Consider the following 23,318-nt stretch of genomic DNA (forward strand, 5'->3'; position numbering starts at 1 on the left):
AGGGGATGCCGGAGTTGAAACTTTACGGTCAACAGTAGAGGGCTGGCGCATGCCACTACATTCCAGTTTATCCTTGATCTCCTGACGTGCTTTTTGAACAACCAAGGAGCAGAGTTTATTGACATATGAAGGTTCGTCTGAGCAGCCCCTTGGACCAGGGGTAGTAGGAATCAGTTTGTCGGATGAGATGGTGTAGGGCTGAGTTTTACGAGAACCACTTGCAGGTTTCAGTGCGTGCTGAAATCCAATTGCGTATTTCTGAAGGTCGTTGCTCAGCCAGCTCACAACATTGAGTTCCTCAGAGGAGCCCTGCTTGAAAAGGCAGACCGCACCTTCCGTATTATTAGGATTGTTTCGCTCGTTGTCTTTTATTACAATAACTTCTTTATCCTCCAAACTCGCCAGGTCAAGATGATTGTATCCTCCTCCTCTCTGACATTTGTCCTTCATATTTAAGCTGGATACATCAACAAAACAGATCATTTTGCGATCCTGGTCTTTCTGTCCTTCCGGGCAGTAGTGGTTTACTTTACATACGGCCGCCTGACTGCGCAACCAGTCGATTTCATGTGCCATATCTGTTGTTTTAGGGTGGAGCTGTCCCCAGGGCCATAGAGCGGTGGTGATGGTGTTTTAGTTGAGCAGCTTTGATCCTGCCAGACTCAAGGTGTTGCCTCCTCTCTTAGCTTCCCATGCTCTTCTAGTGGCAGATGGGATTTTCACTTGTGTGGACAATTGGTTTCTATGACAACAGTGACATCATAAAGCATCAGTATCACCAAGCAACCAGTGGTGTACTTAGGCAGTGCTTTAATAAGAGTTTGAGAAAGAAAAGGCAGAATCTCTCCTGGCACACAAATATTAGACTGCTTTTTAGGGATTATTTTATGTAGCCCACATTGGATCCAGGAGATCATTTTATCTTTGAGGATCATAAGTCTGAAATATACATGAAGATTGCCTAGCTCAGCCCCTGCCCTAAGTTTGTCTGGCAGAAAAACTGCTAAAATCTAAAAGTGGTGGTGGGTAGTTGGAGTGCTTGTCAATTTAAAAAGAAAGGTTGCATTTTAATTATGGATTAATTAATCTGGAATAACTGCCACCTATGTTTCTTGAACTAGGAGCTGAGATATTTATAAGGAGAGAAAGTTGAGTAGGATGGCTTAACTGGTACTGTTTTTAGCCTTTTGGGGCATTCTGAATAGTAAACCTGCAAGGAGGAAAGTGTGTTCACAAATGCACTAGGTCCCTTCCGCCATTCCTGTAACCACTGCCCTCCCCATGTTCCCCAGTGACCATCTACAGTTAGTAAGTCCCCTGTACTTGTGGAGGCTGTAGTGCCTTTTGAAACGCTAGAAAATAAGAGTTTCAAAACACCTGAGAGCCTCCTCAAGTACAGGAGTCTTCCCCATTGCAGACAGTCACTAAACATGTGTAGTGCAGCAGTATGAAGGATGGAGGAGCAGAGTTTGCAAGTTTGTGTATGCTGTCTCCTCCTTGCATGTTTCCTTAAGCCCTGTTCAGAATGCCTGAAGAAAGCTTTTGTTACCAAGCAGACTATATTCCCCATCTGCTCATTGAAGGAGTTTAGAGCCAGTATGGTGTAGCGGTTAGAATGTTTGGCTAGGACCTGGGAGACTAGGATTCAAATCCCTGCTTAGCCAGTGAAATTCACTGAGCCATTCACACACTCTCAGCCCTAACCTTTTTCACAGGGTTGTTGTGAGGCTGTGGTCTAAACCATTGAGCCTCTTGCTCTTGCTGATCGGAAGGTCGGCAGTTTCCTCTGTCCCAGCTTCTGCCAACGTAGTAGTTCGAAAGCATACCAATGCAAGTAGATAAATAGGTACCACTGCGGCAGGAAAGTAAATAGCATTTCCGTGCGCTCCGGTGCTCATCACAGTGTACCGTTGTGACAGAAGTTGTGCTGGCCACACACCCCTGGAAAGCTGTCTGTGGACAAACGCCAGCTCCTTCAGCCTTAAGCAAGATGAACGCTGCACCCCATAATCACCTTTGAAACTTGCTGAAGAAGGCTGCTGGGTTTGAGGTCTTCTTTTTGCGATCTTGAATGTTTCCTAAAGGACATGGAATCCATCGTCTTTAGACATTTTGTGTTATAGGGAAGATGTTATTAGGTGCAGTTTCTTCCATTGCAGTTATCAGTAGTAGAAAAATGACCGTACTTAATTCTTTTCTCCTGTCCCAACTGTTGAAGGAGCCATGAGCTGTGTTTGCATTTGTTTAATTTGATAAAAGTTTTGCATTTAGGCATTTATAATAGCTGAGTTGTGTCTTTGACTTATTGAGCATTTTCTTTTCTTTAGCCATCCTTGGCTATCTTAATGGGTGCATGTTTTTGAAAAAAAATATTATAGTAATATGAGAAATGCTTCCTGTAAATGGAAGAATTGCTGAGAGACATCGCACGTTCTCACCAAGTACTAGTCTTATCACTGCTTCTGGTTTCCTCAGGACAAACTTTAGCTTGAGGCCTATTTGGCAGATAACAAAATAAAATTGGGAAATGCCGGGTTTCATGTTGATAAGGCAGGAAAGTTGGTAAAAGCAGAAATAGATGAGTATATCCTAAAACAGGCTTCCGTTAATACAGTTGGAATGTCTTTTTGTCTTTCCTAAAAATAAGTTTCCTTTTCAGAACATATTTGATGAACTCTGTCGTATGGCTACAGTCCAGCACAGGACAAGGCAAGCTTGGAAACATTGAAATCAGGGAGCTTGGCTCTGTGTTAGAGCCTATGTCACTTGGAAAGGCCTGGCCCTAGCATTAGGCAGAGTGAGGTGGCAGCCTAAGGCAACTGATTTTTGGTGTCATGAAAGGGCAGCAAATTGTTGGTTGATGAATTATTGTTTTATTCCACAAGGCTTTTGGGAACTCACTGGTTTGTTGGCTTGTTGGCTTGTTTGCTTGTTTGTTTTACAAGGCTGGATGAGTGAAGTCTTTCTGTGATGTCATGCTGAGTATTAGAATGTTTCCAGGGCCATTAGAAGCATGTCATAATAATTCATTCTATAGGTTCTGTGGATAAATTCACCATAAAGTAATCTCAGATCTGCCACAAAATTCAGTTTTGGGCAGAAGTGCTTCATCAATATGAATGAGTCTTGATTTTTATTTTTAAAAATCTCTAGAATGAATGCAGCAGAACTTTTCTAAAAGAAGAAAGTTGAGTCAACTTCAGTCATTATTCTGCAGCAAAATGCATAGTGGTACAAGCTATTTTGGATGTTTCACTGGAATAAAGATGAACAAACATGTACAGGATACCAAGGACAGACTTTTCCAGAATGCAGCACATTGCATTCTTTGAATCACTCACTCTTCTGGGAGAGTGATAGCAAAACTGCATTCTTGTAGGTCTTGCCAAATGTGAATTCTGGAAGTTGTGTAACATCACTTATCTTGGAGCATTAATCATGTAAGTGATCTCTTTAACTAAGCCTCAGCAAAGTGCCCGCCTAGAATGATTTTGTATATTCAAAGCTTGCCTTATGTACAGTTGATGGCTACTGGTATGCATGAATGAGTCAACATAATGCACTGGTGTTCCACAATTTGAAGGAATATGCACAGTAAATACAGAGACATTGTATTGACAGATTGTGGTGCAGGTTGCTGTTTTCCTTTCCAAGGAAGAGGTTTGTGAAGAGCCCTTTCTCCACTCTTTTGATTTACAGCCTGCTTCTTTCCCCAAACAGAAGCCTCTAGCTTGAATTGTGCACTGCTCTTTTCCTCCCCAGCTTCTTGTAACTCTGACGTTATGTTTTTCAGGCACTCTGTTGAGCAGTTTTTTTCTACAGCTCAGGCCACATGGTCAACGCAGATAACTCAAAATAGAACCACCCTCAAACCGGGACTTCAATGCGTTGCTTATGGCTGGTTGCCTTGACTCTGCTGCCTTTCCTGTGCTGTTATCCCCTCTGCCTCATTTGACAGTAAATGTCAGGTTAACAGGGCTGTTCTGCATTATGCACGTGCAGGAATTGCGTGACTCCCATTCCTTAGCCCTTCCGCATACTCCAGATGTGAAGAAGCATCTCAGTGGTCTTTACATAGGCCAGGGACAGGCATATCTCCTGCCCTCTCTCCTTGGTTTGAATTCCTTTGCTTTCTTCCCTGGTCTCATTTAACTGTGGTTTAGCATTACAACTATGCTAACTGCAGCTGCATTTAGGCATCACGTTCACATATTATTGGCTTGCAAAGCCCAAACAATCATTTCTTCTTAGGCTTGAACCAATGTCAGCGTGGTGGTGTGCGAGGGGTGGACAAACTAGGATATCAAGCAATGGGTTGAAGCTGGTTGGGCCACCTGTACTTTGCTGATTTACATGTAGGTTCAGAGCTCATTGGCAAACCACAGGTGTTAGGGATGGGCAGGAGCCAAGGAGTGGAGGGATGTGTAAGCAGAGGAAGCAGGTGCAGTGGGAGATGATCCAGGGGGACCAGTGACTGGTGGGGTGTTGTGCTCCTCGTGAGTCAGCTGCCGGTGGTGGAAGAGGGGAGGCGGGAGGAAGAGACCAGGCAGCCAGAGACAGGGGAGATGGAGAAAGGAGAAGAACTGCAGAACGCCTTGGATCCCAGAGACGAAACTCCCTGGTGCAGCCAAACCAGCTCAGTTTGACTGTATTTTCAAAGAACATAGCAGGCAGCAAGGCAAGTCCACCCTGCTTCATTTCAGCAACTGTCTCACCGCAAAGAGGTTTGCATCTGTCACATGTGGCCTGTGGAGCCAAAAAGGTTTCCCACCCTAGAGGGGTGTCTTGGGATCACTATGACCCTTGCCCCCCCCCAAGGACACAATTGGCTCACAGTTGGCCATATTTGCAGTATTCAATCTGCAGAATTTCCAGCTGTGCACAGTTTTGCTACATTGCAAATTAAAACCTGAGAAACTTCCATGTTTGGGCTCAGCAGCTTTGTGCCATACCCAGCTTCCAGTGCAGATGGCACTGACGAATGCATATTATATTCTTCTGGTGAGTGGTAGATAAACATTTCTATTCAGTCGGTTGATAATCTGCAACACTTATTAGAAGTGGAATACTCACAACTTCTACTTCTCAATGTAGCGGACCTAAAGGAAGGAAGCATTTTCAGTTTCCTACCATTAAAGACAAGCCTTGCACAACTGGTTTCATAAATCAACTGCATGACATCCTTGTAACCCAATGAAAGTGCTTTAGAAGGGAAAGGACAACAAAAAAATGTTCTTAATTCTGCTTAATTACAGTACCACTGTCAGCCAGCCAAACAGATTTGATGACACATAAATCCCAACTGATATAAACAGGAGCCGTGCTGGAGCTTGTCATTTCAGTTCAGTCCCGTGGCTTGTGCCCCACTTGTAAATTACTTCCAGTGGGTCCTCCCTGAAGAATTTTTCTATTGTAAGAGAGGATGTTACCCTTAAGGAATGGCAGAGATGTTGCTTCACTCCTGACTCCCATTAATCCAAAGCAACATTGCCACGGTGGCCCATCACCCAGGGCGATGGGAATTGTAGTCCAGTTACAGCTGCAGGACCATAGGCTCCCCATCCCTGTCTGATGTTGGGGATATAGAAACTGTCGGGCCACTGGCCCATCTAGCTTAGTATTGTCTACACAAGGGGTGGGAGACCATCTTGGTCAGGCAGGCCGGATCCCAAAGTGGTGGTGCTGTGGTCCAAACCACTGAGCCTCCTGGGCTTTGCCAATCAGAAGGTTGGCGGTTCAAATCCCCATGGCGGGGTGAGTTCCCATTGCTCTGTCCCAGCTCCTGCCAACCTAGCAGTTTGAAAGCACACCAGTGCAAGTAGTTAAATAGGTACCGCTGTGGTGGGAAGGTAAACGGTGTTTCCGTGCGCTCTGGTTTCTGTCACTGTGTTCCGTTGCGCCAGAAGTGGTTTTAGTCATGCTGGCCACATGACCCGGAAATGCTGTCTGTGGACAAACGCCAGCTCCCTCGGCCTGAAAGCAAGATGAGCACCACAACCCCATAGTCACCTTTGACTGGACTTAACCGCCCAGGGGTAATTTACCTTTTTTTTAAGCTTTTTTACACGTCCACAGATCTCTGTTTTTGACAGGTGGGTGGATGTCAGGTGGAGCTGTGCCCACCAGAAGCCAGCAAGACTTGCATTCGGTGCTGCATTTAAACAGCTTAACATAGGCCATGCTGTCAAGGAATACTTGGGATCACACTCTTAAGCTTGCAGCAGGGGTCAGTGCCACTCGGGAGCTCTGATTGGGATCTGCTGAGTGGAACCAATCCAAGCTGGGCTTCTGTATTCACCACCAAAGTTAAACAGCCATGGCCATGATCTGCACCTAATGACAAGTGAGTGACAGGAGGGCGTGACTAGACAAAGTGGCTGCATAGGCCCAATTGGCAGGCCTAGGACCTCCATCCCTCTTCTACACTAACTGGCAGGGGCTCCCCAGAGTACAGTCAGGGTGTCTTTCCTCGCCCTGAGTGGATATGCCAGAGCTGTACCACTCAGCTGCAGCCCTTCTCCTCGCCGTTAATTGTGACAGACCTAACCATACCCTAACTGCATGTTTTAGGTTGGAAGCCTTTGTATTTACGTAACATTTCCCATGTGTGTGGGAAGAATATTCTCTTCAGAGTCAGCTACTAGATGACTACTGCTTTTGCGCATCTGCTAGGCTACAATAGTCAGACTACATAATATATGATACTTCACTTGCAGGGCAATATCCAGGCCAAGATTTTAAAGTAGTCAGCTATGATATAAATATTTATAGGGCAGATATACTAAAAGAGAAAAAGGTGTGCACACATAATAATATTAAAAGAAAAAGAACAGCATCTGGAACATTTAGGACTATTCGTGGCTTTCTAGCTGTGATAGACAGCATGTAAACAAGACGGATGAATCTTCCAATAAAGACCACACAAGGATAAAGCTGATATTTGCTTGGATTGAGGTTTCGTTGAGAATGTAGCATTGCTACAGTAGAGCAGCTGTAGCCCTTTGAGTGCATGGGTGTGATCTTGCATATAATACTTGCTAAAATAGTTTGCGTGCATTATGTGGCACAGTGGCTGGCCGCTGTCCCATGCACAAATATTTAGAAGTTCCACTATAAACACACACACACACACACACCAGGCTCTGTAGCTCCCATGGCTTCTTCCTTTCGCTCAAATCCAACAATAACCTCCTACCCCATCCTGCCTGAAACTGTTGTTTAAGCCATTCATGTTCTTATTGTAAACCAAGCTCTTATTCTTCAAGGCTCCTTTGGGGGGGGACCTATTTTAAAGTTTAGGTGAAGTAAAGCACCCCTGGTGGTGGTGCGGTCCTACTTGTTCCACCCTTGCTATGAGCCTGGGGCAGGTTACACAGGAAGCAGGCATACACCAAATGTGCCAACTTCAAGGGAGATAGGAAATCTTCTCTTGTTTAAGCCCTGGAGAGTCCAATATAGATGTGTGGGAAATAATTAAATACAAGTTAAAGAGTTTGGGGTGGGCTTTTTTTTGCACAGCCTTGTGTTTAAGCCCTTGCATGGTTGCTAGAGGTGGAAAGGAACTGCATCCAGGGAAGGGAGCGCATTGCGGGAGGTGGGGTGGAGCATTCCTTTCACCCTCCATCAGCCCATGTTTCTATGCTGGTCAAGGCCCTTTCCTGTACCTGCAACATGGAAACATAGCAGGGCGAGTGGAGGAGGTACTGAGTCCATCAGCCCCTTTTATGACTTACAAGCAGACTAATGATTGGTTGGTTTGCAGGTTAGGCTTCTGTGAACTTAGTAAGCATGAGTAGGATTGGACTGTAAAGCCAGCTCTGTTCAGTGGGACCAACTCCCAAGTCAGTGCCCATAGGATTGCAGCAGTATATAAAGGGCTGGTGATGTTGCTGCATTCTGTCATGTGTTTCATTGTTTTGTGATAGCAATATTATTTTTGGCATTCACAATGAATTTTTGCAGGGTAGCAAATCTTTTTTTCATCATAAGGAAGCTGAGAACAATATTTCCTGGAATGAGATTATTGTCTCAGCTAATCTGGTACATAGGTGTGTTTGTTTGTTTATTGTGCATTTATATTTAAGCATTCCTTACTTTTGGTTTGCATCATTTGTACTGCTAACTTCAGGGGGGGCATTATTTAAAAGCGCTGGTTCACACGCAGATAAGGATGTGGTACAGCTGTAATGGTTACGAGAGGGGAAATTGTCTGTATCTTCCCCCATGTCCACTTCCATTTGCAGATTCTCTCTGTTTCTGCCATTGCTGCCAGGTCTTCACCATGGTTAAAGCATCTATGCTCACCTTAACTATAGTTATCACTATGCAAGGTACCTTTCCATCAGGATTTGGGGGAAAACAGCTTCAAATCCTTGTAACAGTGGTAATTCTGTCTAGCTAGGTGCAGGTGCAGCCTATAATCAAGAAAGGAGGCAAAGAATTTACACATGGCAGGGTATAAGCTGGGATTCCCATGCCCCACTTCTCATCTGCTAACAGGGAATGTAGGTCAAGAATGTTTATCCGCATAGGACCAAACTGGCATTTCTCTTTTTGTTATTGGCATTGTTGACAACACAACACAAAATTAAATTTGTTTTCTCCTGTTTTTAAATACAGGGACCCTCTAAGGCTTCAGCAGCTGCAGAACCAAATCCGACTGGAAAAAGAATCTGCCCAGTGGTGCCCTCAGCAGCAAGCTGGTTTCCATCAGACTCTTCCCTTGTCTCCAACTTTCCCCCCTCCACCTTCATTCCAAGAACTCGAGTCAAGTCACTCTGCCACTTCTCCTGGGCAAATGAGCGTTCTGAACTCCCATTCTGCTCCCGCCATGCAGTCATCCGGCTCCTTCAACTATGCCCGTCCAAAGCAGTTCATTGCTGCGCAGAACATCAGCCCTGCTTCCAGCTATGTGACTCCTTCCTCCGGATCTTCAACATCAAGCCTTCCATCTCCCATGTCTCCAACAGCTTCTCAGAAACAATTTGGCAGAACATCTGCTCCCTCTTTCTCTCAGCCATTTGCTCCGGAGGGGGAGTACCCGTGGTCTCCTTCTCCACCACCTCCACCTCCACCAGTTTTCAGTCCAACATCATCTTTTCCAGCCGCCGATTTCTTTCCACTGCCGCCACCTCCGCCACCTCCTCTCCCGACTTCTGTCCCTTCACCCTCTGGCAGCCTTTCTCCAACATCAAGGTTTTCAAACTCCGGCCAGTCCCCAGCTGCCTTCCTCAGCTCCATGCTGCCATCCCAGCCACCTCCCATCTCTGTCAACGCACTAGGACTTCCAAAAGGCGTCACACCGCCGTAAGTATCAATGTTTGGTGGACTTCTCAAAACAATGATTTATTAGTCTTGGTTTTACTTGTAGTGCTTTGCTTTTTGTAGGCACCTCCATGACTTTCTCCATAGTTAACATATTATTCCAGTAGGATATCTCTCAGAGCACATTTGTATGGCAGGTATCTCAGCCATCATGCATGGTCTTCTACCAGCATTCATTCCCACCCCCACCCCCTCAGTCCATTGCAGTTAAAAGCCGTGGTACCTTCAGACTGTTGTCCTTTCTTGCATGCACATGGCTGTTGGCTGCTGCTCTTATATATCTATAGCCAACTACCTTTCCTCCTCGGCCTAGAATAGGAAGTTACATTTGAAGGGCAGTCAAGAGTAGTAGTCGATCCACAGAGTCCTCATTGCCCACCAGTTGCTGGCTTCAAAATAATTTCCAGACTTCACCTAGTCTTTCCTTTCCCTTGGTCCACCCTCCTGAGATGACTAAAGTTATTGTTATACTCTGGGTCCCTGTCCTTGGCAACATTACAACGTCTCATTTTTGCCACTCCCTTCTAAGAAGGTAGATATGTGTGTCTAGGTCCAAACATGCAGTATGTGAAACAGCCGGGAAGGGATGGTGCTGGGCACCATTCTGAGCCAACCAGCAGAGCAATAACTGGCCAGATGCATATTTGGAAGGCCTGTGATTGCCAGTATAATCTCTTATTTCTACTCTTATCACTTAAAAAGGTAAAGGTAAAGGACCCCTGACAGTTAAGTCAAGTCGTGAACGACTCTGGGGTTGTGGCGCTCATCTTGCTTTACTGGCCGAGGAAGCCGACATTTGTCCACAGACAGCTTTTCTGGGTCATGTGGCCAGCATGACTAAGCTGTTTCTGGTGAAACCAAAGAGCGCACGGAAACGCCGTTTACCTTCCCGCCAGAGCGGTACCTATTTATCTACTTGCACTTTGTTGTGCTTTCGAACTGCTAGGTTGGCAGGAGCTGGGACTGAGCAACGGGCGCTCACCCCGTCACGGGGATTGGAACCACCGACCTTCCGATCGGCAAGCCCTAGGCTCTGTGGTTTAGACCACAGTGCCACCCACGTCCCTGCTCCTATTACTTAGGATTCTGCTAATTGTGGCCATTGGGCTTTTGAACTCTTATACTGGAGTAGAGCCTTGATCCCAGCATCTCCCCCTTCCCCGCCCTGACAATAATCAGTACTGCAGAAAGCTTAACCAGGAAAGATAATGTAGATTATTTTGAACCACTGCAGAGATAAAGGGTCTCATTGGCCTCCTTTGACACCACATTCCATTATGGCCTTGGTCAGACCTTCCCTTTCAGTCTTCAGGTCTTTTCCCACACAGTGCCTTTTCGCACCTAACATTGTTCAGCTGTGGCCTGTTGTTTAAAAGGTCAAAAGCTCATTTGGTTTCAGCTCCCCTCCTCCTTACTTCCCGGTGGCTGTTTCTACCTGGCACAAAGTCTAAGGAGTTAATAGCAAACATGCCTCCACATTAGGGGGGGAAAGTTGAGGAAATAATGGATGAAAACTCACTATAGCTAAATAGAAGAATGGAATCAACTTGAAGCCAAAGGAGACATCGTGATTTCCCATGAAACCAAAGTTTTATAGAGCTCTCAATCAAGGCTCAGTAACATTTGTTCCCGAACATGTGGCATGGGAACATGAGCAATAAATATCACATAAACATTTCAACCCGAAGGAGCTTCATTTTTGTGAATTAGAGGCCTCTGTAGATTGTGGATTTGGCAGCATTGCCGGAACCATCATTGTTCAAGTGAACATCTTCCAGTTGGACAGCTTTAAAGTGCTAGATTGCCAGCATATAGGTTTAGGCATTCCAGAATCTTGCGTTTTTAAAAACACACACAACCAAAACCTATGTTTCTAAAGGTTTGTTTACTGCATGCAGAAAACATTTAGAAATAGCAACTTGGATACATAATAAAAACCAGTTAAACAATTGCTTAACTTGAGAAATACGTGCAAAATTGAAGAGTATGCAAGAAGGCCTGGAAATAGAATGCACCGCCAATGAGCGGGCTGTGGCAATCCCTGGCAAAATTCCTGGAGCCCATCCAGCCCTCTTCCTGTCCACAGAGATCTGTGAATTTGCTACATAGACATAGTTTTTCCTACCCTGCTCTGAAACTCCCTCCAGGCTTTGGGTAGAATAGTTTAAAGAGAGTGGTGTGTCCCGCTGGTCAGCTGATTTGTGGGATGTTGCTCCCGTTTTAATGAACTAGAATTTGGGTTGTCCCTTCCATTTCAGGCTACTATGCTCCTTGTCCACAACCTTAGCTGTTGCTGTCCCTTCCTTCTGTCTACAAGTGGTTATCACGTACAGTAGAGATTGCTGCTTCCTATCTATGCTGTGGGTCTGGTTGCCTTGAATCAGAAGATGCTGAGTGCATTTTTCAGTTGCATCAAAAACAAATTGCAGGCCTTAATGCCTATTTTTCTTCTCTCTGATTGACTGTGTTCATTACAGCCACCAGGCACATACATGGCTGGATCTATTTCCTAGTCCTCTTCAGATCAGTACAACCATGTAGCAGAATCCCAAACTGATTCTGTTTCGCTCCTTTCTGTTCCTATGAAAGTGCAGTTTAATTGTATCTCCAAAGGCAAATCCAAATTCTCTCTCTATTTACATTTGTGGAGTCGCATGGTTGAGCCTGAAAGCACAGCTGGCTCATAAGGAGTCTCTGCAAATATACAATATATAACCACTAGAAAGAGAATGTAGAGTTAGTCATCAGTCCATGGCTAGACTGGAATCCCTTGCAACGTCAGAGGGCAGGATAGTGCATTTTCAGCTTGTGAGTATGTCAGCTTGAAAGAGGGATAGAAGCAGGATTTGTGCAAGATTGGTTGTTCACATTCTTTGGTGCAACTCTGAATGTTCTCAGAGAATTCTGCTGTGTGCATAACTCCCAGCAGTAATGGCTCTGAGTAGGAACAGCCAGCCCCAAACATAATAAATGCCTTTAAAAAGTAAAAGAAAACATTGCTTTGGAATGGGCATTGTTTACACATTCCAAAATTACCATTAGATTTCTTTTCTTTTCTTGCTGATGTTAAATTTAATTGCTGTTTCCATGTTCTTCAAAGCAGTCAATCAAATATGAAAGATCTATGGGAATTGAGAGGATTAAGGAATGTTATGTGGCGGGGGGGGGAGAGAGAGAGAGAGGTTGCATTTATTTGAGTGGAAGCAGCTGGTTGTCTCATCCAAATGTGCTTTTTTGAATTTGATTTTGCTTCGGTAACTAACAAGTCACCAAGTGTCCACTGGTTTTTATCATTTCCTTTCACTGATCAAGGATGCTCATAAGCAATATGAAAGGAAGACAATGCATCATGCTGCTAAGCAATTCATTAAGAAGCATACCCCACCTTCTAAGTGAAGCTGGCTGGTCTGCTGTATGAAAGACTTCTGCCATAATGTGTGCATGCACATGACGTCACAGATAATGGCTTCAGTTGACTAATGCAGTCTTTTGTGCACAAGCCCGTTGCCAGCTGCAGTAGAAGTGCCCAGCGCACTAACTCAAAGCTACAATAACCCATATATATTGGGTTGCAGCCAACGTCCTGATTACAAGTGGCAGTGTGAGCTCTTGATCTCTTCCTTTCCCCGCATTTTTTTGGCAGAGGGTTGTGGGGGAGTCCTGACTCACATAGCCTTCAGTAACAGCAGTTTGGGCTCCAACAACTTTTTCTTCTTCGTGCTCCTCCTTATCTATTGGAAACAAAACCAAAACATGGACACTTTTTAAGGTTTGGGGTTGTTGTTGTTTTTTATTATACCAAAGCAGAATATATTTGTGGGTGTAGCAGTACAGTGGTACCTTGGGTTAAGTACTTAATTCGTTCCGGAGGTCCATTCTTAACCTGAAACTGTTCTTAACCTGAAGCACCACCTTAGCTAATGGGGCCTCCTGCTGCCGCTGCACTGCCGGAGCCCAATTTCTGTTCTTATCCTGAAGCAAAGTTCTTAACCTGAAGCACTATTTCTGGCTTAGTGGAGTGTGTAACCTGAAGCGTATGTAACTTGAAGCATATGTAACCCGAGGTACCACTGTAGTACTCACACACTTGAAGGAAGCGAGGCATTAAGAACATTGTTGTCCTCAGTCCCATTTGGCACCTTAATAAATCCTGTTGAGAAAGAGAATCCTGAAGACAGGACAAAAGCCTGGCTGGAACACAGGTTTTATAATACTCTGAAGTTGCTGCTTCACAAGAAAACACGGGTGATTCCCCATAGTTGCACTTGTCCCAACTTTTATCGGATATCTCTGAGAAACTTCATAGTGGTTCACCCCACCCCTGCCATGTTATTTTGTAGGCAGATACTGTGAAGAACAATGTAAGTGTTATCCACAGTTATGTTCAGTACGTGCATAACATAAATTGATTTTATTAAATTTGCCCAGAGTTATGAAGGACACAAGCAGATCTTTGTCCAGATGCGCCAAGTCTCATTCATAATCCGGATGGAGTGCTGTGGGTTACTCCTCAATAAGCATTGGCCAGTAATTTGGCTTAATGGGAAGCCGGGGATGCCAACTTGAATAAAATGTGGGGGGGGCAGGTAAGCCCCACCTCACATAATTGATCACATGATGTGGCATGCACACATCATTTGAATGGCAATGCCCATCAACCTTGGAGGAGCCTGACCCCTTCAAAAAAATTGGGGGGGGGGAGCTGAAGGGACCTCGTCCCCTAGGAGTTGGCTCCTATGATGGGAAAGGAGGCACTCTCCAGGTTGGTACAGTAGCCAAAAGGACTGACCTCTTCTACCTTGACAAATGGTTGCATCTGGAAGGGTTTATTTCCCATATGCTTTTTATCTACTTCTATTTCTAAGTGATTGCTGCAGTAAAAACATTTTTCTAATGACAAGTGACCTGCTGTCAGTCTCAACTAAACAAAGCTACAAAGCATATGTCATACTCTATTGAGAGAGAGGGAAGGGTGCCCTGGCTTATTTACTCAGGGTCTTTTGGTAGGGCACAAGCCAACCGTTTGCTGCTTTTGGCTTACTGACCTGGCTAGAGGCCTATGCACTTGCCATGTTAGAAGGGGGCCTCATGGGTGATTGAAGTTAATGCAAGTTTACTCTTTAATGGGAATTTTGTTTCATTTTTGGTAAGTTTTGGATAATATCCAATAGCTGAAAAACATAGTTGGTTTTATTTTCCCTAAACTTGTGTATTTATTTTTTGTTTTTTAAAAAAATTACATTGCTTTTTAGTTTAGATAAAAAGGTCTCAGGCGGTGGTATTGAGGTTCTTTTTTAGATACCAAAGACAAGTTCCATTTACGTGAAATTCAGGAAAAGGCTTTAAACAAATAAATTACAATAGATTTAGCTTAATATGGGATTATGTGTTTGGATTAAAAGAAAAAAAATTGTGAACATAAATATCAGTGTAACACTCTTATTTCCAAAAGATCTTTAAAAGTATATTGTAGCTCATAATTCTCTTAATTTCATTAATAATTATCCAAAATGGTTGCAGAGTGGAATACAGTAATCACTTATGGTTATGTTCCCTTTCAGCTAAGGGAAAGTTGTCTTTACAGCAGTGAAGATCAGTATCTTCATGGTTCTGATCTTATTTGGAGTCATATACTAGCAACATGTTCTTTTTAAATTTGGATTTGGCAGATGCAGCATAATGTCATTGGTCTTGTTTGCACGTCACATTAAGCCAAACAGTGCAAGTCTGTTGGTACACTGTCAGAAGAAAATTATAGCTGCTTTGCATCTTCTTGGCTCCTGCTGTTGCTACACTGCCAATAACTGAGCCATGGTTTGGCTTAGCATTATGTGTGAACCCAAGCTTGTGTTTTGACTCCCCACAAACAGACCACAAGCAGAAAGCCAAAGACAATCTCCCACATTTTGTACAGATTTGGGGGGAAATGTTTTGATAGACAAAGCTATAATAATAATAATTTATTATTTTTACCCCGCCCATCTGGCTGGGCTTCCCCAGCTACTCTGGGCAGCTCCCAACAGAATATTAAAAACGCGATAAAACATTAAAAACTTCCCTAAACAGGGTTGCCCTCAGATGTCTTCCAAAAGTCATATAGCTGTTTATTTCCTTGACATCTGTTTTTTTTTTTAATAAAATTTTTATTGGGTTTTTAACTTTTTTAACAGACAGACAAACATATAAAAACAGAACAAAACATGCATGATTTCATAACCTTACTTTCATTACCTTCTTTCATTGACTTCCCCGCACCCTCCCTCCCACATTCCAATTTCATAAATTATCTCAGCAAGTTATTTCCTCTCATCCCTTAAATATTTCTTATCTTTTCTTAATATTTGTCTCCTTTACTTAACCCAGTTTAACCTGTCCAATTTTACACAGTAAATCATTTCCCTAAGGGCGGCCTAAGTTTTCTCCCATGAATTCCTCCCTTCCCATATTACACCAAAAATCATATTATAACAATTCTAAAATCTCAGATATTAACTATTCTACTCTCCCCTCCCCCCCTGCCCCGGTTTCTGTCCCTTCCCAAACCGATGTCCCAATAGATTGGCTGCTTTAGCCCGGGTTTCTTACGTCAGAGGCTCTTAAGCCCCAGTTAGTCTTTCTCCACCAGTTTTGTTGATAGTCCATTTTGTTGGCCCTCTCTTCTTGGGGAGGTTTTGTCATCAGCCCCTCATGTTTTTCTCCTTCTGAGTCAATCAATATCAGTTTCTGTTCAGGACCACTCATTCTCCCATGCTCCAGCCAAATGAAGAAGTCCCTATCATGTTTGTTTACTCTTATATAGTCCGATATTCCAGTTATTCCAGGGACTTCTTCTTTTCTCTTTCCCTCCTTTTGCAGATTTGTGGTCCACTTGTCATTTTCTTTGTTTCCTTTGTTCCCAAAGGTTGTCGGCTTTTGATTGGTTTTTTCCATCAGAGATTCCTCTCCTTCTTCCTCTTCCTTTTCCCCCAATTTCAAAGTTATCTCATCCTCTGCAGCTGCAGAGTTTTTTTCCATCAACTTTGTATCATTAGCAGAGTTGCACAGTTCCAAACCGAAGGTCTCCAATTGTTTACTCATTGTGGTACTTTGCTTTTGTAAAGTTCCCACGAGAAAAAACATCCTTTCAATCTCTGCCCATAGTTTCTCTTCTGCAGCCATTGCAATATCTTTAATTCCCTCCAGGGGGATTTCCATCATAGTCCTATTCCAACAATTCGTTACTGTTGTTTCCAGCCACTTTGTTATACCCAGTCACTTTGTTTCTAAAAGTTCAATTTTAATGTAGCTCTTTTAATCCAAAGAAATACTGGCAACACAGTTCCGCTTTACCGCTCGTTTGACAGCTCTTTTGACAGCTGTCAAACTCTTGATTCTTTTCCCTCGGGCTCACATGCAGGGCACTCCCGGGTCCAGGGGGGGGGATTGCCAAAAAAAAGAAAATTTTCCGAGATTCTACTCTTTTCCACTCCAGCACAATAACTTTGTAATCCAATTCATGAGAGCTATTTATTTAAGCACCAAAGTCTTTTCCGCCTTAGTGCTCCTCTCCTTACTTTGAGTCTTTCTGTGGGGGGGGGGGAGTGCGGACTTCCTTTTAACACACCCCCGATCGTACTCAATTTTAGATATAAAGCTTTTAGTGCCAAAATTTCCTTCTACTCACGGGTTCTTTGTTTCAGTCCGAATTTCAGGAAAAAAGATAGCGCTCTCCGGTCATGGCTCGCGGCTCCGCTCCGCCAAGGCAGCGATCGACTCTCAGCACCACACCACTCTCCGGTCCACTCCGTAGCCTTTAAAAAGGCTCTTCGCGGGTCAGGGAGGGCGCTTAAGGTGCCCACCGAGTCACCATGTCCGCAGGCTTCCGCGCCTGCGGTTTCTAAGGGTCCCCGTGTCGCCGGCACGGCAAGACCCGTCCTTGGCGGAGCCGATTCCCTCCGGAGCTCGGAGGGAATCCGCCATTACCCGTTCGCGCTATCCCGGAAGTGGCTATTTCCTTGACATCTGATGGGAGGGCGTTCCAGAGGGCGGACGCCACTACTGAGAAGGCCCTCAGCCTGGTTCTGTAGGTCATGCTAAGAAACAGATTAATAAGAACCTCCCTGCTCTGCCACCCCACCCCGAGTTCTTACATGAACATAACAATTACATGTGCTCTGCCCGTTTATTTGTAATTTTGTAAGTAGGATTTTATATATTGTTTGTGGTACGTTCAAGCAAATTACAGATACTGAGCCTACATGGAGTTTGAAATATTGCTTATTCTAATTGATTTGAAGCTTTCTTCTTATCAACACACAAACATTGTGTGTGTGTGTGTGTGTGTGTGTGTGTGTGTGTGTGTGAATCTTCAAGGAGAAGGTTTCACTTATTCATTCTAGAAATAAATGAGTAATACCAGCTAGTTGCCAACACTGGGGCTGGTGTTGTTGGGGACCTGCCAAGGATCATACCACTAAAGGGGCCCCACTGTCAACCTCTTCCTGGTCCTGGTGGTCCTCCTTGCTGTCACTGCTTGTCCATCTGACCAGAGTGAGGTGATAGGTGTAATTGCTTGCCTTGGTCTCTCCCTCTGGATGGTTTGATTGATTGGAGGACAAGTCAACAGGGAGTGGGAAGAGGAGCAAGATGGAGATGGTGCAGGAAACAATAATAGGTATAAAAGGAGAATGTGTGGATGCCGAGATCCAAGTTTGGGGCAACTTCTCTCTGTGTGTATAGCACCCACAGTTATCTGTGTTTTCTTTGCAGTGGATTTCCAAAGAAAACAGGCAGAACTGCTAGGATTGCATCTGATGAAGAAATTCAGGGCACAAAAGACGCTGTTATTCAGGACCTGGAAAGAAAGCTTCGCTTCAAAGAAGACTTACTGAACAATGGCCAACCAGTACGTAGCGGCAAGATCTTTATTGACAAAAATCAGTAGAGCCACATATTTGGTTTGGAGACACTTACAGTCATACCTTGGATCCCGAACACCTTGCGAGTCGAACATTTCGGCTCCCGAACGCTGCCAACCCAGAAGTGAGTTTTCTGGCTTGCAAACGTTCTTTGGAACCTGAACGTCTTGACACAAGTTCCTGCAGCCAATCGGAAGCTGCACCTTGGTTTCCAAACATTTTGGAAGTCGAACAGACTTCTGGAACGGATTCTGTTTGACTTCCGAGGTACCACTGTATTTTGGTTTTAATGTGTAGAATACAGCACATTGAAGGGGGGAAAGCGCAATTGTAAACTAGCAAAATAGACCTTGAAGTAAAGCAGACACTGCACAAGAAGAGAAATAATAGATGTGTAGTCTTACAATGGATTGGAATCAGAGGTTCCCTTCCTCTGAGAGGAGGGTCTAACTCCAATGAAAATAGCTTTTGAAGCCAACTTACTCTAAAACTTGTTGCTCAGATTAACAGCATGTAAAACTACAGAAGATAGGCTTCCTCAACGTACTTTATAAAAGAACATTTGCATAGGGGCTGTAAGGGTAAAGTGTCCCTCCAGTTTTTGTTCAGGGGAAAAATGTGCCCTAGGGCATGGGCAAGTCGTCAGAACTGACTCCTGAAATGAAGTTGCTGTTTGGTGTGTTGCCCATCTGCTTACCAGTAACTGATGCTAATTTCTCCTTCTCTTTCCTTTTGTTTAGAAGTTAACCTACGAGGAGAAGATGGCTCGTCGACTGCTAGGTGCTGACAGTGCTGCAACCGTATTTAATATTCAAGAGCCGGAAGAAGAACTGGCCGGACAGGTGCGGCTACGTAGCTTTGCACTTGCACAGTAAAAAGAGCCAGTTTATTTCTCTTGGTTCTCTCTGTGCCTGCTTGTTTGAGGGCTGATTGAAAACATTGCTTTTTTGCAGTAAAGGGAAATCATGCCTGACTTGGATTTTAGGCTTATACCGTGGATTATTGCTGAAGGAGGCATGCTTAATGTCCCCACACCTGATTCATGGCTGCCTGAATGGAGTTTCCTTCTTTACATGAAGGAAAAATAGACCAAGGTCTAGAGGGTTTAACCAGATTATCAATGTGCATCTTAGCTGCACTTGCATCCCATAATAGCATGCTATCCAGTATGCCCATAATTGAGAGAGCTGTGCTTCTGTTTTAGAAAAGGATTTTGATGCACATTCCAACTCTTGATGATATAGTCATCAAAGGACTCGATGAAATTTATTTTTAATGCCAAAAGTGTGCCGAATAGTTCTTGCCTTAGTCAGCCTCTCCAGTGTGACAGATATTCTAGACATTCTATCATCCACATGAATATGCATAACCGGTGCTTTTTTCTTTTAAAAAAATGTTTTGGGGTACTCTCATTTTGACTGAAGGGAATCACCATTTTATAGTTCAAATTGGGAAAAATAAATGCAGTAAATGGGCCAAAGTACAAAGATTCACAAAATGTTTAGGCGTAGGTGAGGGAGACAAGCAGTCCTTAAACCAGGATAGCTAACCTTTCGTTCTGTGGGTATTCCTGGACTAGAACTCCCATCGTCCCTGAACATTGCCCATTCTGGGGCTGCTGGGTATTTAAATCCAACACTATCTGAAGAGCCACAGGTTATATCCATGAAGGATACAATAATGAAAAATCCAAGAAAGTCCAAAGCTTTGATTAGGAAGTATACAGAAATCCTTCACCAAAGAAACATGGATGTAGGCTCATCAGTTAAATTAACTACATGCATAATTTTAAGCGGTGGGGGGGGACCTGAAGGTTTTATGGGATGACTAGACTGTGTCTGCTGGAAGAACTATTATGGTTGGGGCAATTGTTTAATCATACAGATGGATGCATGATTCCTCTTACATTGGCAAAACTGTGACATCTGAAGTTAGCCTGAACAAGAGAATAAAATCATGTAAATAAGGGTGATTTAGCCATAAGCAATATTTTAAACAAGACAGAGTGCATTTTCCTCACAGGATAAGGTGGAAGTGAAATTTTAACATCTCCTTTCTAGCCCCTTCTTTCCTTCTGATCTTTCACTGTCTCAAGATAAACCACGGTCTCTCCATCTTGTCGTCATTTTTGCTTCATCAATAGGTAATCTGCACTTTTGGATACAACCCAGGTCCAGAAGTGAGATGAAAAGTTGGAATAACTTTGAAAAAATTATTTTTAGTTGAACTTGGCAGTCTGAACATGTGGCGCATTCTGATGAGTTCTCTTGGGCTGGAGTTGAGTCTCCTTACTTTCGGTGTCTATCTTCTTTTTCTGCCTTTTGCAGGGAAGTGGCTCTCTCGGTGCTTCTGTAGTGACTCCCAAGGATGCCCAAAAGGTTTCGCTTCTCTTCTTTTTTCTTGACTTGCTGTCTGCTGACTTGTTTGTTTTCTGACGTCTTTTCCTTTCCTGACTTTACAAATTTCTGTTTCCATAAATTTATCTTTTTCTTTGTAATGCACAGTTTTTTAATGTTTGTCGCTAACATTTTAAAGCTTTGCTGTGCTGTGCTGTATGGCCAGACCTTATTTTATTTATGTGATACATTTATTGGATGGTAGCCACCAAGAGCAAGTTATCCTGCATTAACTTGACATCTAAAGGGATGACTGTCAGTAGCTAATATGAATGGAAGAATGTAGTGTTGAATTCTACCTGTTGTCTAAATGAATTCCTTGTTGGCACATGTAAGAAGGTATCCAGCTGAATTTCAAAGTATTCTAACATTTCTATTGCATACAACCATCTCCCTCCCTTTCTGAATTTGGCACTTCAGGTGGCTTTTATTGAGAAAACAATAAATAATGGGAGGACATGGAATGTGACCACGTGGTAGGTACTTGCACAATTTCCCAATCTCCAGCTATGCCATAAATTCACTGTTACCATATGCAATTCCTTTCCCAATGCAGGAAGATCGTAATACTGGATTTACCATACTGCTATTCTATCTGCACAAGCATTCCAATTTGCCCCATGAAAATTTTGGAGATGTGGTGGGAGAAGATGCCCCTTTGCACAAATGGAAGTCCTTGTTCTGGGCTTCCGCTGACAAGGCTAGTTAGATGAATCCCACCCAGAGATTCTTATGTTTTACATTCAAGAATACAGTTTTCTACTTTAAGTGCAATCCTAATGGATTTTGTAATTATCTGGAGAATGAAGTTAACTAACTGGAAACTTAGCTGAGCTTTTCTTGTTTGGTAGGAATACAAAGTCTCCAGCTTTGAGCAGAGGCTGATCAGTGAGATTGAGTTTCGGCTGGAGAGATCTCCTGTAGAAGAGTCTGATGATGAGGTCGAGCATGGAGAAGAAGACCCGGAGAACAGTGTGGCACCGTATTTTGAGATGAAGCTGAAGCATTACAAAATATTTGAAGGAATGCCAGTCACCTTCACCTGCAGAGTGGCTGGAAACCCAAACCCAAAGGTAAGAGAAAAGAAACTTAATTGGAGGTACACACAAAGCGTCAGTGGACTCTCGGTTGAAACATAGAATCATAGAGTTTGATGGGACCCTGATGATCATCTAGTCCAACCCCCTGCAATGCAGGAATTGTCATGTAATTCTACTCAATATTGATCCAGAGCAGAACTCCACTGTATAGTTAGCAGAGTAAAAACTTAAACACGTTGCAGGATTCCCAAAAAAGACCAGAGGCAATTAATATTTCATCCAGCAGAGCTTTACTGCTACTGAAGGCAAATGAGCATAATGGTCACAAATCCAGTACATTCAGGATTGGCACTGTCCATAAGAAATTCAGTTGCAGCAGACTTATCTTAAACTTCTAAGTCTAAAACCTTAGCACTAAGCATACCATGTACAAAACACCACAACAGGAGGAAGAGAGGTAGAAAAAGAGAAAGTGAAACTCCTACTTGCTTTACATTTATAGTCAGCATTACCTTGACAAAAACAGATAAGAGAACCAGTTTAAGCCAGCTGTTCTCAATTTCTCTGAAGGAATAATGCAAACACCACGAACCCTCCGCTTGTTTCTTTCACACAGAGAAGCTTCCAGAACCCTCTTGAATTAAGTAGAATAGGAAAGATCAGATCAATACTTTCTGTACTAAGAAATGCAAACTGACAGGAATATGCACCTGTCCCTTACAGAAATTGAACCTGCAACCTTGGCATTACCAGCACCATGCTCTGTACAATTTCTCTTTTGGTTAAATGTGCTCAGCAGTTCACACAAATGGAGCCTACGGTCGCCAAATTTCACCCTGTGGCAGCTTTCAGCTCCCAGGGCAGTGGCCATGTAATACCAGAGCTCAGGTTGTATGTGCCTTTCAAGGCACTTCTCACAACTGGATGGAACTGGAAGGTGTGACCGTTTACCATCTGATATCTCAAGAAGTGCATCAAGGCTGTTTGGGGATCCTGTCATGTGGAACTTTGTGGAGCGAAAAGCCCATACAAGGCATCATAGTATTCTTCGATCATGTGGAATGAGATGTGTTTGCTGAGTACCTAATTAGGCCTATGAATTTGGAGTTTTCTTTCCTGCAGGCTCTTGTTGTCATCCGCTTGGTGTCAATAGCAGTGGTCATCTATGCCTAGAATTACAAACCCTGGCAGAAACATAGTGGCCAAGAACTCCCCAGAACCCCTACCATGGTTTTCGGAAGTCTCATCTCTCTTCCCATGGCAATATATGTTTTGAAACGGGGGCCAATTATTCACCCTGAGTCATTCCAAATGACAGAGCCAAGAATCGTTTGTATCAGAGGAATGCTTTCTTTCTACTCTTCGCATATTTGTTGAGAATGGTTTGCCATGGAGATAGGGAATCTTTTACACAAAGTCTTGATGTACTCTTGGCTGGCAAAGCCGAACCCATAAAAAGCCTCTCTAAAAGGGCAAGAAGTAGAAGTCACAAATTGGATCACCACTGGGGGTTGTTGTCAGATCAGAGGCTTTGCAGTATTATATATCTGATGAAGATATCAGCATGTATAATTAAACTGACTTAATGACATCACCAGGCTTATTTTATCTTCCCGATTCCCTGTAATTGCTTAGTCTGTACCCTTTGTCTGAGGTCACTC

At 43.6% G+C, this 23,318-nt stretch overlaps 1 protein-coding gene across 6 annotated transcripts in view; it reads left to right on the forward strand.

Annotated features, from left to right (window-relative positions):
- The window catches only part of PALLD (palladin, cytoskeletal associated protein), a 231,866-nt gene that overhangs the window by 181,946 nt on the left and 26,602 nt on the right, over positions 1–23,318 (forward strand). For 4 of the 6 annotated variants that reach the window (XM_081925898.1, XM_081925900.1, XM_081925901.1 and 1 more), the window contains 5 exons: positions 8,620–9,306; positions 18,073–18,208; positions 18,962–19,063; positions 20,549–20,599; positions 21,469–21,690. In XM_081925898.1, the coding sequence (XP_081782024.1) occupies positions 8,620–9,306; positions 18,073–18,208; positions 18,962–19,063; positions 20,549–20,599; positions 21,469–21,690 (1,198 nt within the window). Of the gene's footprint in view, positions 1–3,091; positions 3,441–8,619; positions 9,307–18,072; positions 18,209–18,961; positions 19,064–20,548; positions 20,600–21,468; positions 21,691–23,318 lie in introns of those variants that run through there. The other 2 variants (XM_081925902.1, XM_081925899.1) reach the window with 2 other exon arrangements.

Source organism: Podarcis melisellensis, assembly GCF_964234715.1.
Source record: "Podarcis melisellensis genome assembly, chromosome: 9".
Lineage (NCBI taxonomy): Eukaryota > Metazoa > Chordata > Lepidosauria > Squamata > Lacertidae > Podarcis > Podarcis melisellensis.